The sequence below is a fragment of the Cherax quadricarinatus genome, chromosome 60 (genome assembly GCF_038502225.1).
Source record: "Cherax quadricarinatus isolate ZL_2023a chromosome 60, ASM3850222v1, whole genome shotgun sequence".
NCBI lineage: Eukaryota > Metazoa > Arthropoda > Malacostraca > Decapoda > Parastacidae > Cherax > Cherax quadricarinatus.
The window spans coordinates 14,673,800-14,691,975 of record NC_091351.1 but is presented as its reverse complement, the minus strand read 5'-3'; the positions used below and the strand labels follow the sequence as shown (position 1 = coordinate 14,691,975).

The 18,176-nt window shown below is 42.7% G+C and overlaps 1 protein-coding gene across 1 annotated transcript in view; it reads right to left on the bottom strand.

Annotated features, from left to right (window-relative positions):
• The window catches only part of LOC128694392 (adenylate cyclase type 2-like), a 164,039-nt gene that overhangs the window by 26,785 nt on the left and 119,078 nt on the right, over positions 1 to 18,176 (bottom strand). Inside the window, 2 exon segments of the mRNA XM_070097974.1 lie at positions 4,084 to 4,265; positions 6,145 to 6,268. Of these exon segments, the coding sequence (XP_069954075.1) occupies positions 4,084 to 4,265; positions 6,145 to 6,268 (306 nt within the window).

Below are 18,176 nucleotides of genomic sequence, written 5' to 3'. Positions count from 1 at the left end.
AGTAGACTTCAGGATGTACATGTTTATAGAGGGGCCACAGATATATCAGATCACTTTTTAGTTGTAGCTACACTGAGAGTAAAAGGTAGATGGGATACAAGGAGAATAGAAGCATCAGGGAAGAGAGAGGTGAAGGTTTATAAACTAAAAGAGGAGGCAGTTAGGGTAAGATATAAACAGCTATTGGAGGATAGATGAGCTAATGAGAGCATAGGCAATGGGGTCGAAGAGGTATGGGGTAGGTTTAAAAATGTAGTGTTAGAGTGTTCAGCAGAAGTTTGTGGTTACAGGAAAGTGGGTGCGGGAGGGAAGAGGAGCGATTGGTGGAATGATGATGTAAAGAGAGTAGTAAGGGAGAAAAAGATAGCATATGAGAAGTTTTTACAAAGTAGAAGTGATGCAAGGAGGAAAGAGTATATGGAGAAAAAGAGAGAGGTTAAGAGAGTGGTGAAGCAATGTAAAAAGAGAGCAAATGAGAGAGTGGGTGAGATGTTATCAACAAATTTTGTTGAAAATAAGAAAAAGTTAAGGAAGCCTAGAGAACAAATGGATTTGTCAGTTAAAAATAGGAGAGGAGAGTTATTAAATGGAGAGTTAGAGGTATTGGGAAGATGGAGGGAATATTTTGAGGAATTGTTAAATGTTGATGAAGATAGGGAAGCTGTGATTTCGTGTATAGGGCAAGGAGGAATAACATCTTGTAGGAGTGAGGAAGAGCCAGTTGTGAGTGTGGGGGAAGTTCGTGAGGCAGTAGGTAAAATGAAAGGGGGTAAGGCAGCCGGGATTGATGGGATAAAGATAGAAATGTTAAAAGCAGGTGGGGATATAGTTTTGGAGTGGTTGGTGCAATTATTTAATAAATGTATGGAAGAGGGTAAGGTACCTAGTAATTGGCAGAGAGCATGCATAGTTCCTTTGTATAAAGGCAAAGGGGACAAAAGAGAGTGCAAAAATTATAGGGGGATAAGTCTGTTGAGTATACCTGGTAAAGTGTATGGTGTAGAGTTATTATTGAAAGAATTAAGAGTAAGACGGAGAATAGGATAGCAGATGAACAAGGAGGCTTTAGGAAAGGTAGGGGGTGTGTGGAGCAGGTGTTTACAGTGAAACATATAAGTGAACAGTATTTAGATAAGGCTAAAGAGGTCTTTGTGGCATTCATGGATTTGGAAAAGGCGTATGACAGGGTGGATAGGGGGGGGGCAATGTGGCAGATGTTGCAGGTGTATGGTGTAGGAGGCAGGTTACTGAAAGCAGTGAAGAGTTTTTACGAGGACAGTGAGGCTCAAGTTAGAGTATGTAGGAAAGAGGGAAATTATTTCCCAGTAAAAGTAGGCCTTAGACAAGGATGTGTGATGTCACCGTGGTTGTTTAATATATTTATAGATGGGGTTGTAAGAGAAGTAAATGCGAGGGTCTTGGCAAGAGGCGTGGAGTTAAAAGATAAAGAATCACACATAAAGTGGGAATTGTCACAGTTGCTCTTTGCTGATGACACTGTGCTCTTGGGAGATTCTGAAGAGAAGTTGCAGAGATTGGTGGATGAATATGGTAGGGTGTGCAAAAGAAGAAAATTAAAAGTGAATACAGGAAAGAGTAAGGTTATGAGGATAACAAAAAGATTAGGTGATGAAAGATTGGATATCAGATTGGAGGGAGAGAGTATGGAGGAGGTGAATGTATTCAGATATTTGGGAGTGGACGTGTCAGCGGATGGATCTATGAAAGATGAGGTGAATCATAGAATTGATGAGGGAAAAGGGTGAGTGGTGCACTTAGGAGTCTGTGGAGACAAAGAACTTTGTCCTTGGAGGTAAAGAGGGGAATGTATGAGAGTATAGTTTTACCAACGCTCTTACATGGGTGTGAAGCGTGGGTGATGAATGTTGCAGCGAGGAGAAGGCTGGAGGCAGTGGAGATGTCATGTCTGAGGGCAATGTGTGGTGTGAATATAATGCAGAGAATTCGTAGTTTGGAAGTTAGGAGGGGGTGCGGGATTACCAAAACTGTTGCTCAGAGGGCTGAGGAAGGGTTATTGAGGTGGTTCGGACATGTAGAGAGAATGGAGCGAAACAGAATTACTTCAAGAGTGTATCAGTCTGTAGTGGAAGGAAGGCGGGGTAGGGGTCGGCCTAGGAAAGGTTGGAGGGAGGAGGTAAAGGAGGTTTTGTGTGCGAGGGGCTTGGACTTCCAGCAGGCATGCGTGAGCGTGTTTGATAGGAGTGAATGGAGACAAATGGTTTTTAATACTTGACGTGCTGTTGGAGTGTGAGCAAAGTAACATTTATGAAGGGGTTCAGGGAAACCGGCAAGCCGGACTTGAGTCCTGGAGATGGGAAGTACAGTGCCTGCACTCTGAAGGAGGGGTGTTAATGTTGCAGTTTAAAAACTGTAGTGTAAAGCACCCTTCTGGCAAGACAGTGATGGAGTGAATGATGGTGAAAGTTTTTCTTTTTCGGGCCACCCTGCCTTGGTGGGAATCGGCCAGTGTGATAATAAAAAAAATAAACTTGTCCCAACCAAAACAAAATACTTTCCAAGACAACTGTACTCTTTAGACTAGAATATTACTGCACTCCAACAGCGCCATTTAAGGCAGGTGACAACGCAGATCTGAAGAATGTACAGGGAAAGAGGCTCACCAGACGGTGCAAAAAAATCCCCTATGAAAAACAGAGGTACAAGTTCAATAGAAGAAAACTCATTAAATATAAAAGGCCAAAGACTTTCGTCACCCTCTCGTCCAATATAAGGAAAATTACCAAAAGACTCGTAGATGTCTTAAGGAGGGAATTCGTCGAGACTGTTATTAGTAGCAGCAACAGGTCGATGAATCAGGGCATCAACCAACTGACCCGGTCTCTCATCGAGCTGCGATGATCCTCGGAATCAACAAAACGTAGACAAGAAGTAGGTAGAGCATCACTTACTGATTACACACTTGATTATATCCTCTTAGAGACTCAGGTAACTCGTCTCTCTTTCCTCGTGTAGTTACTTCTTGTTGAAGTAACTACATTTACAAAATTTATACTGATGAACTGAATGTAATGTTGTATGTCTGTATGTCTGCTGCCTAGGAACTATTTTTTTTTATAACATCCCAGCTATGTTAATATTAGTGTCTGTTCTGTGCTGGTGTTAGTGTTTGTCATGTGTTGATATGTTAGTGTTTGTGCTGTGTTGATGATATGTTAGTGTTTGTCCTGTGTGCTGTTGCTCTGTAACTGACAAGTGTCAAGACTGCACCATAATACAGTATTATTTACAAAATAATAACAGCTGTGGCATGAAGACACACGTGCACCACCTAGGACTGACAAAGCCGTTAGTGGGAGAAACGTTTCCCTAATTAAGTGGCCTAAGTATTGCAATGAACATGTTTACTTCACAAACTCTTGTTGTAGATATACCTAGTACAATAATAGCTGCTAAATAATAATAATAATAATAATCATAATAATAATAATAATATCTTTATTTCTACAAGTATATGTACAAGGTCGCAGTCCTAGCTGACATCACTGACATACTACTATATAGAAAGCCGCTTGTTATGCAGAGCATTTAGGGTAAATTAAGTCAATTTTGTCCCAGGATGCGACCCACACCAGTCGACTAACACCCAGGTACCCATTTTACTGATGGGTGAACAGGGACAACCGGTGTAAGGAAACACGCTCAATGTTTCTACCCCTTTGCCTGGAATCGAACGCGAGCCCTCACCGTGTGAAGCGAGAGCTTCGTCGCCAGGCCACGTGTACTGGCAAATTTGTACCTACACAGAATAAATTTGTAAGTTTACGACCTCCTCATAAGTCATAAACCCTTAACGAATTATACTGTTAAATTAATCTAATATATTTCTTAAGCACTGGAGGTCCTGGCAATATACTTAGAGAGAAGTTATTAGTAAGTTATTAGTTATTAGTACGATTCACAAACATTCGTACAATACACTGAGTGTAAACAAAATATACTTTTTTCTAAATGCTTCATTCGTAAGTGAGAACTTTATCTTGGATGATGTGGCTTCACCTTCGTGAGTCACACCACGAACAGTGAGACTTGACTAAAACTCACCATATCAAAGTCTGAGATGATCTCGTTGAGAACAGAGAGACACGTCGTGCCGTCATTAATGTTGACATTCTCGCGGTAAAACTCAGCGTAGCTGGGGATGGATGCGAAGATGACACTCACTTGCTGGTAAGACTCATGGTACAGTTCGCCTAAGTTTGACTGGCGATTCAGAAAAACGTCGGCTGCAAAAGAACATTATTATTATTATTATTATTATTATTATTATTTTCTTATCATTTTTATTAACACATCGGCCGTCTCCCACCAAGGCAGGGTGGCCCGAAAAAGAAAAACTTTCATCATCATTCACTCCATCATCGTCTTCCCACAAGCGCACTTACACTACAGTTATAAAGCTGCAGCATTAGCACTCCTCCATCAGAGTGCAGGCACTGTACTTCCCATCTCCAGGAATCAAGTCCGGCCCGCAGGTTTCCCTTAGTCCCTTCAGAAATGTTACCTTTCTCACACTCCAACAGCACGTCAAGTCCTAAAAACCATTTGTCTCCATTCGCTCCCCTATAACACGCTCACGCATGCTTGCCGGAAGTCCAAGCCACTCGAACACTAAACCTTTACTCCCATCCTCCAACCTTTCCTAGGCCGACCCCTATCCTGCCTTCCCTCCACTACAGATTTATACACTCTTGAAGTCATCCTTTCTCGTTCCACCCTCTCTACATGTCCAAACCATCTCAACAATCCCTCTTCAGCCCTCTAGATAATAGTTTTGGTAATCTCACACCTCCTCCTAATTTCCAAACTATGAATTCTCTGCATTATGTTCACACCACACATTGCCCTCAGACATAACATCTCCACTGCCTTCTCCTCGCTGCAACATTCACCACCCATGTTACACATCCATATAAGAGCGTTGGTAAAATTATACTCTCATACATTTCCCTCTTTGATTCCATGGACAAAGTTCTTTGTCTCCAGAGACTCCTCAGTGCACCACTCACCTCTTTCCCTTCGTCAATTCTATGATTCACCTCATCTTTCATAGACCCATCTGCTGACACGTCCACTCCTAAATATCTGAATACATTTACCTCCTCCATACTCTCTCTCTCCAATCTGATATTCAATCTTTCGCCACCTAATTTTTTTTTGTCACCTTACTCTTTCCTATATTCACTTTTAATTTTCTTCTTTTACATACGCTACCAAACTCATCAACCAACCTCTGCAACTTCTCTTCAGAATCTTACAAAAGCACAGTGTCATCAGCAAAGAACAACTGTGATAACTCCCATTTTCTGTTAGATTCTTAATCTTTTAACCCCTCACTTCTTGCCAACACCCGAGCATTCACTTCTCTTACAACCCCATCTATAAATATATTGAACAACGATGGTGATATCAAACATCCCTGTCTAAGACCTACTTTTACTAGGAAATAATCTCCCCCTCTTCAACATACTGTAACCTGATCCTCACTATCCTCGTAAAAATTCCTCACGGCTTTCAGTAACCTACCCGCTATTCTATACATTTGCAACATCCGCTACATTGCTCCCCTATCCACCCTGTCATACGTTTTTTTTTTCAAAATCCATAAATGCCACAAAATTCTCTTTACCCTTATCTAAATACTGTTCACATATATGTTTCACTGTAAACACCTGGTCCATACACCCCCTACCTTTCCTAAAGCCTCCTTGTTCCTCTGCTATCCTACTCTCCGTCTTACCCTTAATTCTTTCAATAATGACTCTACCATACACTTTGCCAGGTATACTCAACAGACTTATCCCCCTATAATTTTTACATTCTCTTTTGTCCCCTTTTGCCTTTATACAAAGGAACTATGCATGCTCTGTGACATTATTATTATTATAAGTGTTATTATTATTATTATTATTGTTGAATATATTCATGTAGAAATGTTAAATCCATAGAGGACATACAGCGCCATGGAAATGATAGTCAGTCAGATTTGATACGAGGAACTGAAGGGTTGTAGTCTAGAGGGTAGTTTGGTGGCAACAGGGCAGGAAAGTTACTTACCAACATGGTTGAGAAGTTACTTACCAACATGGTGGAAAAATTACTTACCAACATGGTATGGTAACAGGTTTTCCAGCAGCAATTTGTTAGCAGTATATGTGGTGTGAGCTTCGTCCTGTTCCTTCTGTAGTTGTTGTTTCCACTGGAAGTCCAGCCTCGCGATGTACTCCATCTGAGGTAAAACAAAAAATGAGCCTTAAAGGGCTCGACATTCAAGGAACTGGGGATACTCTCTTCTTCTTCTGGAAGAGACCCCATTACCAGCCATTACCCAGGCACTGTATGACTCCTACATAGTTATGACTCCCACATGGTTATGACTCCCACATGGTTATGACTCCCACATGGTTATGACTCCAACATGGTTATGACTCCCACATTGTTATGACTCCCATGACTCACGAAATCGTAATGAAACGATTGCAAACAAACCATACCCCGGAAGAGGAATGGTTTGTTTGCAATCGTGTCATTACGATTTCGTGAATCATGTTGACGGCAGTGAAGGGACTTGAGCTAGAGTTCGTCACGGCCACGCTAGCTGGAGATTCGTCTGTAAAAACTTGCATTTGTGGTCACAGTGGTGCCTGTGCTAACCTTCCTATGGTGTAGAAATATACCTAGTTGGACGAATCTTATTGTGGCTAGCTGGTCTAGTGGCTAACGCGACGGGTTGGAGTTTTGAGACTCTGACCGCGGGTTCAATCCCGGCCGGGGTATGGTTTATGACACCCACATGGTTATGACTCCCATATGGTTATGACTCCCACATAGTTATGACTCCCACATGGTTATGACTCCAACATGGCTATGACTCCCACATGGTTATGACTCCCACATGGTTATGACTCCCACATGGTTATGACTCCCACATGGTTATGACTCCCACATGGTTATGACTCCCACATGGTTATGACTCCTACATGGTTATGAATCCCACATGGTTATGACTCCCACATGGTTATGACTCCCACATGGTTATGACTCCCACATTGTTATGACTCCCACATGGTTATGACTCCCACATAGTTATGACTAACACATGGTTATGACTCCCACATGGTTATGACTCTCACATGGTTATGACTCCCACATGGTTATGATTCCCACATGGTTATGACTCCCACATGGTTATGACTCCCAAATGGATGTGTCTCCCACATGGTTATGTCTCCCACATGGTTATGACTTCCACATGGTTATGACTCCCACATGGTTATGACTCCATCATGAATATGTCTCCCACATGGTTATGTCTCCCACATGGCTATGACTCCCACATGGTTATGACTCCCACATGGCTATGACTCCCACATGGTTATGGCTCCCACATGGTTATGACTCCCACACAGTTATGACTCCCACATGGTTATGACTCCCACATGGTTATGACTTCCACATGGTTATGACTCCCACATGGATATGTCTCCCACATGGTGATGACTCCCACATGGTTATGACTTCCACATGGTTATGACTCCCACATGGTTATGACTCCCACATGGTTATGACTTCCACATGGTTATGACTCCCACATGGATATGTCTCCCACATGGTTATGACTCCCACATAGTTATGACTTCCACATGGTTATGACTCCCACATGGATATGTCTCCCACATAGTTATGACTCCTACATATGTAAAGCAAAAGGACACAAGTGCAACTATTTGACATTTATTGTGGCAACGTTTCGCTCTCCAGGAGCTTTATCAAGCCATTACAAACAATACATGGACACAGAGGGTATATAAAGGCTCAGAGTGAGGTGCAATACTAGTGAGGTACCATTTCGATGTTCACTAGTGGTAGTAGTAGTAGTAGTAGTAGTAGTAGTAGTAGTAGTAGTAGTAGTAGTAGTAGTGGTAGTGACAAAAGTAATACAATATGGTAGAGCAATTAATTCGTACATGAGTAAAAGGATATAAAAGCTATTACTTGGGTAACATAAAAATAGGTTGGACAAATATAGACTGGAATGAGGCAGCTTGTTTCAGTGTTCACTCTCTGTGCTTTGTGTAGTATAACAGGAGAGACTATGTGATGGCAGGGTTTACTGTTTTCAGGAGGATTCTTGCTAAGACTTCGGAGATGGTGAAGCTGCCGTTGTTTTATTTAATTGTATTCGAAACAGCGATCAGTGCTGATTCGAGGCACTTGCGTGTGCGGAAATTAGTTTCTTTGATCACTATTTGGGCGTCTCTGAATTTCATGAGATGATTGGTGGAATTTCGGTGTTGTACACAGGCGTGGTTCAAGTTATCGTTCCTACATGCGTAAATGTGTTCATTGAGGCGGGTGTCGAGGTTTCTGGCTGTTTCACCTACGTAAATCTTGTCACAGCCTCCACAGGGTATAGTGTAAACTCCTGCATTGACTGGTTCGTGGTGCTTGGATTTTGTCCTGGTTATATCCTATATTGAAGTGCTAGAAGCGATGGCGACTCTGGTGTTAGCTTGTGAAAGTACTTTTGAGACTTTCAGTGCAACCTGGCTGTTGGGAAGAATTATAACTTTGCTGGGAGTGGTGTTGATGCGTGGAGAATTTATGATCTGAAGAGCTCTTTTCTTGCAGCCTTTGATGAAAAAAGAAGGAAAATGTAACTCAGTGAATGTTTGGTGAATGTATGTACACTCCTCGTCAAGAAACTCAGGACTACAAATTCGGTATGCTCTTAGGAAAAACCCGATGATGATGCCTCTTTTGGTCTTGGTCTTGGCAGCTTCACCATCTCCGAAGTCTTAGCAAGAATCCTCCTGAAAACAGTAAACCCTGCCATCACATAGTCTCTCCTGTTATACTACACAAAGCACAGAGAGTGAACACTGAAACAAGCTGCTTCATTCCAGTCTATATTTGTCCAACCTATTTTTATGTTACCCAAGTAATAGCTTTTATATCCTTTTACTCAGGTACGAATTAATTGCTCTACCATATTGTATTACTTTTGTCACTACCACTACTACTACTACTACTACTACTACTACTACTACTACTACTACCACTAGTGAACATCGAAATGGTACCTCACTAGTATTGCACCTCACTCTGAGCCTTTATATACCCTCTGTGTCCATGTATTGTTTGTAATGGCTTGATAAAGCTCCTGGAGAGCGAAACGTTGCCACAATAAATGTCACATTAGTTGCACTTGTGTCCTTTTACTTTACATATTGTCGGTAATTCTACCAACTTTATTACGACTCCTACATAGTTATGACTCCCACATGGTTATGACTCCCACATGGTTACGACTCCCACATAGTTATGACTCTCACATGGTTATGACTCCCTCATGGTTATGACTCCCTCATGGTTATGACTCCCACATGGTTATGACTCCCACATGGTTATGACTCCCACATGGTTATGACTCCCACATGGTTATGACTCCCACATGGTTATGACTCCCACATGGTTATGACTCCCACATGGTTATGACTCCCACATGGATATGGCTCCCACATGGTAATGACTCCCACATGGTTATGTCTCCGACATGGTTATGACTCCCACATGGTTATGACTCCCACATAGTTATGTCTCCTACATGGTTATGTCTCCCACATGGTTATGACTCCCACATAGTTATGACTCCCACATAGTTACGACTCCCACATGGTTATGTCTCCCACACAGTTATGACTCCCACATAGTTATGTCTCCCACATAGTTATGACTCTCACATAGTTATGACCCCCACATAGCTATGACTCCCACATGGTTATGACTCCCACATGGTTATGACTCCCACATGGTTATGACTCCCACATGGTTATGACTCCAACATGGTTATGACTCCCACATAGTCATGACTCCCACATAGTTATGACTCCCATATGGTTATGACTCCCACATGGTTATGACTCCCACATAGTTATGACTCTCACATGGTTATGACTCCCACATGGTTATGACTCCCACATGGTTATGTCTCCCACATGGTTATGACTCCCACATGGTTATGACTCCAACATAGTTATGACTCCCACATAGTTATGACTCCCACATGGTTATGTCTCCCACATAGTTATGACTCCCACATAGTTGTCTCCCACATAGTTATGACTCCCACATAGTTATGACTCCCACATAGTTATGACTCCCACATGGTTATGACTCCCACATGGTTATGTCTCCCACATGGTTATGACTCCCTCATGGTTATGACTCCCACATGGTTATGTCTCCCACATGGTTATGTCTCCCACATGGTTATGACTCAAACATGGTTATGTCTCCCACATGGTTATGACTCCCACATGGTTATGTCTCCCACATGGTTATGACTCCCACATTGTTATGACTCCCACATAGTTATGATTCCCACATGGTTATGTCTCCCACATAGTTATGACTCCAACATAGTTATGAATCCCACATAGTTATGACTCCCACATGGTTATGACTCCCACATGGTTATGTCTCCCACATGGCTATGACTCCCACATGGTTATGACTCCCACATGATTATGATTCCTACATGGTTATGACTCCCACATAAATCGCGCAAGGGGTCCGAAAATTTGAAATTCGAACTGAACTCCCTATGGTGGATAGAGTAACTCAATACAAGGTCACTGATCCCATATAAATTGATTTCTGATGGTTAGTTTTCGAGCAATTGCCAATCTCCGAAGACCGAAAATATTAGGCTGCTCCCGACAAAGGGATTAAAAAATTTTATGTTGCAAACTTGCAATTGTTAATAAAACACACCAAAACAATTTTTTAAATTTAATATACAAACAGACAATATAAAAAACATAAATGGAACTTGTATCAAAACATTTTTTAATTGTTACAAAAATATAAAAAGGAAGCAAATATCAACAATGCCAAATTGCAAAGTGATGCAAGTTTCAATCCCTATATTCCTGAGATTCATTTGGAAGACCAATGATTCTATATTGCTAAATGGCAAGATGGAAGTCTGAGAAACAATTTCTATCAGTCTTTATGCACAGATTTACTTTGCAATATTCTCATGGATCTCTTCCTCATCCGGGTATTCCTCAATCCTAAAAGTTTTCTTTTTCCTCATTACTTTCTGCTTTTTGGCTGGCCTTTCTTTCCTTTCTTCCTCCTCATCATCACTTGACATCTCTGCATCCTGTGCATCCGGTGGCAAGTATTCATCACCACTATCCAGCAATTCTGGTTCGTCTACCTCTGGTTCCGAGTCACTGTCTTCAGAAACGCAGACATACCTCGACCTGCTGGTCGACTGCTCCCCATAAAACAGCCTCTCATGGAACTGGAAGGCCAATAGAAACCTCCTGTATAAATCCAGACCACTACAGAGTTCATATATGCAATTGAAATTTTTTTATAAATATTTATTTGACTATAATTGGACATTCCCGGAAACTCGCGCAAGACCGAAAGAATTCGGACTAAAATGCTAGCACTTTTTTCAACTGCATGCTACACTCATATTATGCTTCACACGGACTTTAGGTATATATCAAAATATGCCTAAACTATTCATGTAAGCACTAAACACAACAATCAGTACTTACCGACATTGTAGAATGTATAATCCAAGAGTAGATTAGTAAGGGTGGAGGGAAAAATGCTTGTGTGTTCGAAGCCAAGCCACCAGTGTTTATATTTTGATCTCTCAACCAATGGGAAGGCGGCAGAAGCGAACTGTACTTAGCTGAAGAGACTCAGGGAAGGCTTGTGATTGGTTGGAACTAAAGAACGGGAAGCTGGCCGCGGGGCGCGAAGTACGACACGTGCCAAAAACACTTAATTAATACCGAATTTTTTCGGCCAAGATCGACAAAGGGATTATGACTCCCACATGGTTATGACTCCCACATGATTATGACTCCCACATGGTTATGTCTCCCACATGGCTATGACTCCCACATGGTTATGACTCCCACATGGTTATGATTCCTACATGGTTATGACTCCCACATAATTATGACTTCCACATGGTTATGACTCCCACATAGTCATGACTCCCACATAGTTATGACTCCCATATGGTTATGACTCACACATGGTTATGACTCCCACATAGTTATGACTCCCACATGGTTATGACTCCCACATGGCTATGACTCCCACATGGATATGACTCCCACATAGTTGACTCCCACATGGTTATGACTCCCACATGGTTATGACTCCCACATGGTCATGACTCCCACATGGTTATGACTCCAACATGGTTATGACTCCCACATGGTTATGTCTCCCACATGGTTATGACTCCCACATGGTTATGACTCCCACATGGTTATGACTCCCACATGGTTATGACTCCCACATGGATATGTCTCCAACATGGTTATGTCTCCCACATGGTTATGACTCCAACATAGTTATGACTCCCACATAGTTATGACTCACACATGGTTATGTCTCCCACATAGGTATGACTCCCACATAGTTGTCTCCCACATAGTTATGACTCCCACATAGTTATGACTCCCACATAGTTATGACTCCCACATGGTTATGACTCCCACATGGTTATGTCTCCCACATGGTTATGACTCCCTCATGGTTATGACTCCCACATGGTTATGTCTCCCACATGGTTATGTCTCCCACATGGTTATGACTCCCACATGGTTATGTCTCCCACATGGTTATGACTCCCACATGGTTATGTCTCCCACATGGTTATGACTCCCACATGGTTATGACTCCCACATAGTTATGATTCCCACATGGTTATGTCTACCACATGGTTATGACTCCCACATAGTTATGACTCCCACATAGTTATGATTCCCACATGGTTGTCTCCAACATAGTTATGACTCCCACATAGTTATGTCTCCCACATAGTTATGACTCCCACATAGTTATGACTCCCACATAGTTATGACTCCCACATGGTTATGACTCCCACATGGTTATGTCTCCCACATGGCTATGACTCCCACATGGTTATGACTCCCACATAATTATGATTCCCACATGGTTATGACTCCCACATAGTTATGACTCCCACATGGTTATGACTCCCACATGATTATGATTCCCACATGGTTATGACTCCCACATGGTTATGACTCCCACATGGTTATGACTCCCACATAGTTAAGGCTCCCACATGGTTATGACTCCCACATGGTTATGATTCCCACTTAGTTATGACTCCCACATGGTTATGATTCCCACATAGTTATGACTCCCACATGGTTATGACTCCCACATGGTTATGATTCCCACATGGTTATGATTCCTACATGGTTATGACTCCCACATAATTATGACTCCCACATGGTTATGACTCCCACATAGTTATGACTCCCACATGGTTATGACTCCCACGTAGTTATGACTCCCACATGGTTATGACTCCCACATGGTTATGACTCCCACATGGTTATGACTCCCACATAGTTATGACTCCCACATGGCTATGTCTCCCACATGGTTATGACTCCCACATGGTTATGTCTCCCACATGGTTATGACTCCCACATAGTTATGTCTCCCACATGGTTATGACTCCCACATAGTTATGACTCCCACATGGTTATAGCTCCCACGTAGTTATGACTCCCACATGGTTATGACTCCCACATGGTTATGACTCCCACATGGTTATGACTCCCACGTAGTTATGACTCTCACATGGTTATGATTCCCACATGGTTATGATTCCTACATGGTTATGACTCCCACATAATTATGACTCCCACATGGTTATGACCCCCACATAGTTATGACTCCCACATGGTTATGATTCCCACGTAGTTATGACTCCCACATAGTTATGACTCCCACGTAGTTATGACTCCCACATGGCTATGACTCCCACGTGGTTATGACTCCCACATGGTTATGACTCCCACGTAGTTATGACTCCCACATGGTTATGATTCCCACATGGTTATGATATCTACATGGTTATGACTCCCACATAATTATGACTCCCACATGGTTATGACTCCCACATAGTTATGACTCCCACATAGTTATGACTCCCACGTAGTGGTGACTCCCACATGGTTATGACTCCCACATGGTTATGTCTGCCACATGGCTATGACTCCCACATGGTTAGGACTCCCACATGGTTATGATTCCTACATGGTTATGACTCCCACATAATTATGACTCCCACATGGTTATGACTCCCACACAGTTATGACTCCCACATGGTTATGACTCCCACGTAGTTATGACTCCCACATGGTTATGACTCCCACATGGTTATGACTCCCACATGGTTATGACTCCCACATAGTTATGACTCCCACATGGTTATGACTCCCACATGGTTATGATTCCCACTTAGTTATGACTCCCACATGGTTATGACTCGCACATAGTTATGACTCCCACATGGTTATGACTCCCACATGGTTATGTCTCCCACATGGTTATGACTCCCACATGGTTATGACTCCCACATAGTTATGACTCCCATATAGTTTTGACTCCCACATGGTTATGTCTCCCACATAGTTATGACTCCCACATAGTTATGTCTCCCACATAGTTATGACTCTCACATAGTTATGACTCCCACATAGTTATGACTCCCACATGGTTATGACTCCCTAATAGATATGACTTCCACATTGTTATGACTCCCACATTGTTATGACTCCCACATGGTTATGAATCCCACATGGTTATGACTCCCACATGGTTATGACTCCCACATGGTTATGTCTCCCACATGGTTATGACTCCCACATGGTTATGTCTCCCACATGGTTATGACTCCCACATGGTTATGACTCCCAAATAGTTATGTCTCCCACATGATTATGTCTCCCACATGGTTATGACTCCCACATAGTTATGACTCCCATATAGTTATGACTCCCACATGGTTATGTCTACCACATAGTTATGACTCCCACATAGTTATGTCTCCCACATAGTTATGACTCTCACATAGTTATGACTCCCACATAGTTATGACTCCCACATGGTTATGACTCCCACATGGTTATGTCTCACACACGGTTATGACTCCCACATGGTTATGGCTCCCACTTGGTTATGTCTCCCATATGGTTATGTCTCCCACATGGTTATGACTCCCACATGGTTATGTCTCCCACATGGTTATGACTCCCACATGGTTATGTCTCCCACATGGTTTTGACTCCCACATGGTTATGTCTCCCACATGATTATGACTCCCACATGGTTATGACTCCCACATGGATATGTCTCCCACATGGTTATGTCTCCCACATGGTTATGACTCCCACATAGTTATGACGCCCACATAGTTATGACTCCCACATAGTTTTGTCTCCCACATAGTTAGGACTCCCACATAGTGGTCTCCCACATAGTTAGGACTCCCACATGGTTATGATTCCTACATGGTTATGACTCCCACATAATTATGACTCCCACATGGTTATGACTCCCACATAGTTATGACTCCCACATGGTTATGACTCCCACGTAGTTATGACTCCCACATGGTTATGACTCCCACATGGTTATGACTCCCACATGGTTATGACTCCCACATAGTTATGACTCCCACATGGCTATGTCTCCCACATGGTTATGACTCCCACATGGTTATGTCTCCCACATGGTTATGACTCCCACATAGTTATGACTCCCACGTGGTTATAACTCCCACGTAGTTATGACTCCCACATGGTTATGACTCCCACATGGTTATGACTCCCACATTGTTATGACTCCCACGTAGTTATGACTCCCACATGGTTATGATTCCCACATGGTTATGATTCCTACATGGTTATGACTCCCACATAATTATGACTCCCACATGGTTATGACTCCCACATAGTTATGACTCCCACATGGTTATGATTCCCACGTAGTTATGACTCCCACATGGTTATGACTCCCACGTAGTTATGACTCCCACATGGCTATGACTCCCACATGGTTATGACTCCCACATGGTTATGACTCCCACATTGTTATGACTCCCACGTAGTTATGACTCCCACATGGTTATGATTCCCACATGGTTATGATATCTACATGGTTATGACTCCCACATAATTATGACTCCCACATGGTTATGACTCCCACATAGTTATGACTCCCACATGGTTATGACTCCCACGTAGTTATGACTCCCACATGGTTATGACTCCCACATGGTTATGTCTGCCACATGGCTATGACTCCCACATGGTTATGACTCTCACATGGTTATGATTCCTACATGGTTATGATTCCCACATAATTATGACTCCCACATGGTTATGACTCCCACATAGTTATGACTCCCACACGGTTATGACTCCCACGTAGTTATGACTCCCACATGGTTATGACTCCCACATGGTTATGACTCCCACATGGTTATGACTCCCACATAGTTATGACTCCCACATGGTTATGACTCCCACATGGTTATGATTCCCACTTAGTTATGACTCCCACATGGTTATGACTCCCACATAGTTATGACTCCCACATGGTTATGACTCCCACATGGTTATGTCTCCCACATGGTTATGACTCCCACATGGTTATGACTCCCACATAGTTATGACTCCCATATAGTTATGACTCCCACATGGTTATGTCTCCCACATAATTATGACTCCCACATAGTTATGTCTCCCACATAGTTATGACTCTCACATAGTTATGACTCCCACATAGTTATGACTCCCACATGGTTATGACTCCCTCATAGATATGACTCCCACATTGTTATAACTCCCACATTGTTATGTCTCCCACATGGTTATGAATCCCACATGGTTATGACTCCCACATGGTTATGACTCCCACATGGTTATGTCTCCCACATGGTTATGACTCCCACATGGTTATGTCTCCCACATGGTTATGACTCCCACATGGTTATGACTCCCACATAGTTATGTCTCCCTCATGGTTGTCTCCCACATGGTTATGACTCCCACATAGTTATGACTCCCATATAGTTATGACTCCCACATGGTTATGTCTCCCACATAGTTATGACTCCCACATAGTTATGTCTCCCACATAGTTATGACTCTCACATAGTTATGACTCCCACATAGTTATGACTCCCACATGGTTATGACTCCCACATGGTTATGTCTCACACACGGTTATGACTCCCACATGGTTATGGCTCCCACTTGGTTATGTCTCCCATATGGTTATGTCTCCCACATGGTTATGACTCCCACATGGTTATGTCTCCCACATGGTTATGACTCCCACATGGTTATGTCTCCCACATGGTTTTGACTCCCACAATGGTTATGTCTCCCACATGGTTATGACTCCCACATGGTTATGACTCCCACATGGATATGTCTCCCACATGGTTATGTCTCCCACATGGTTATGACTCCCACATAGTTATGACGCCCACATAGTTATGACTCCCACATGGTTATGTCTCCCACATAGTTAGGACTCCCACATAGTTGTCTCCCACATAGTTAGGACTCCCACATAGTTATGACTCCCACATAGTTATGACTCCCACATGGTTATGACTCCCACATGGTTATGTCTCCCACATGGTTATGACTCCCACATGGTCATGACTCCCACATGGTTATGTCTCCCACATGGTTATGTCTCCCACATGGTTATGACTCCCACATGGTTATGTCTCCCACATGGTTATGACTCCCACATGGTTATGTCTCCCACATGGTTATGACTCCCACATGGCTATGACTCCCACATAGTTATGATTCCCACATGGTTATGTCTCCCACATAGTTATGGCTCCCACATTGTTATGACTCCCTCATAGTTATGACTCCCACATGGTTTTGTCTCCCACATGGTTATGACTCCCACATGGTTATGACTCCCACATGGTTGTCTCCCGCATGGTTATGTCTCCCACATGGTTATGACTCCCACATGGTTGTCTCCCACATGGTTATGACTCCCACATGGTTATGTCTCCCACATGGTTATGACTCCCACATGGTTATGACTCCCACATAATTATGACTCCCACATAGTTATGACTCCCACATGGTTATGTCTCGCACATGGTTATGACTCCCACATGGTTATGACTCCCACATGGTTATGACTCCCACATGGTTGACTCCCACATGGTTATGTCTCCCACATGGTTATGACTCCCACATGGTTATGACTCCCACATTGTTATGACTCCC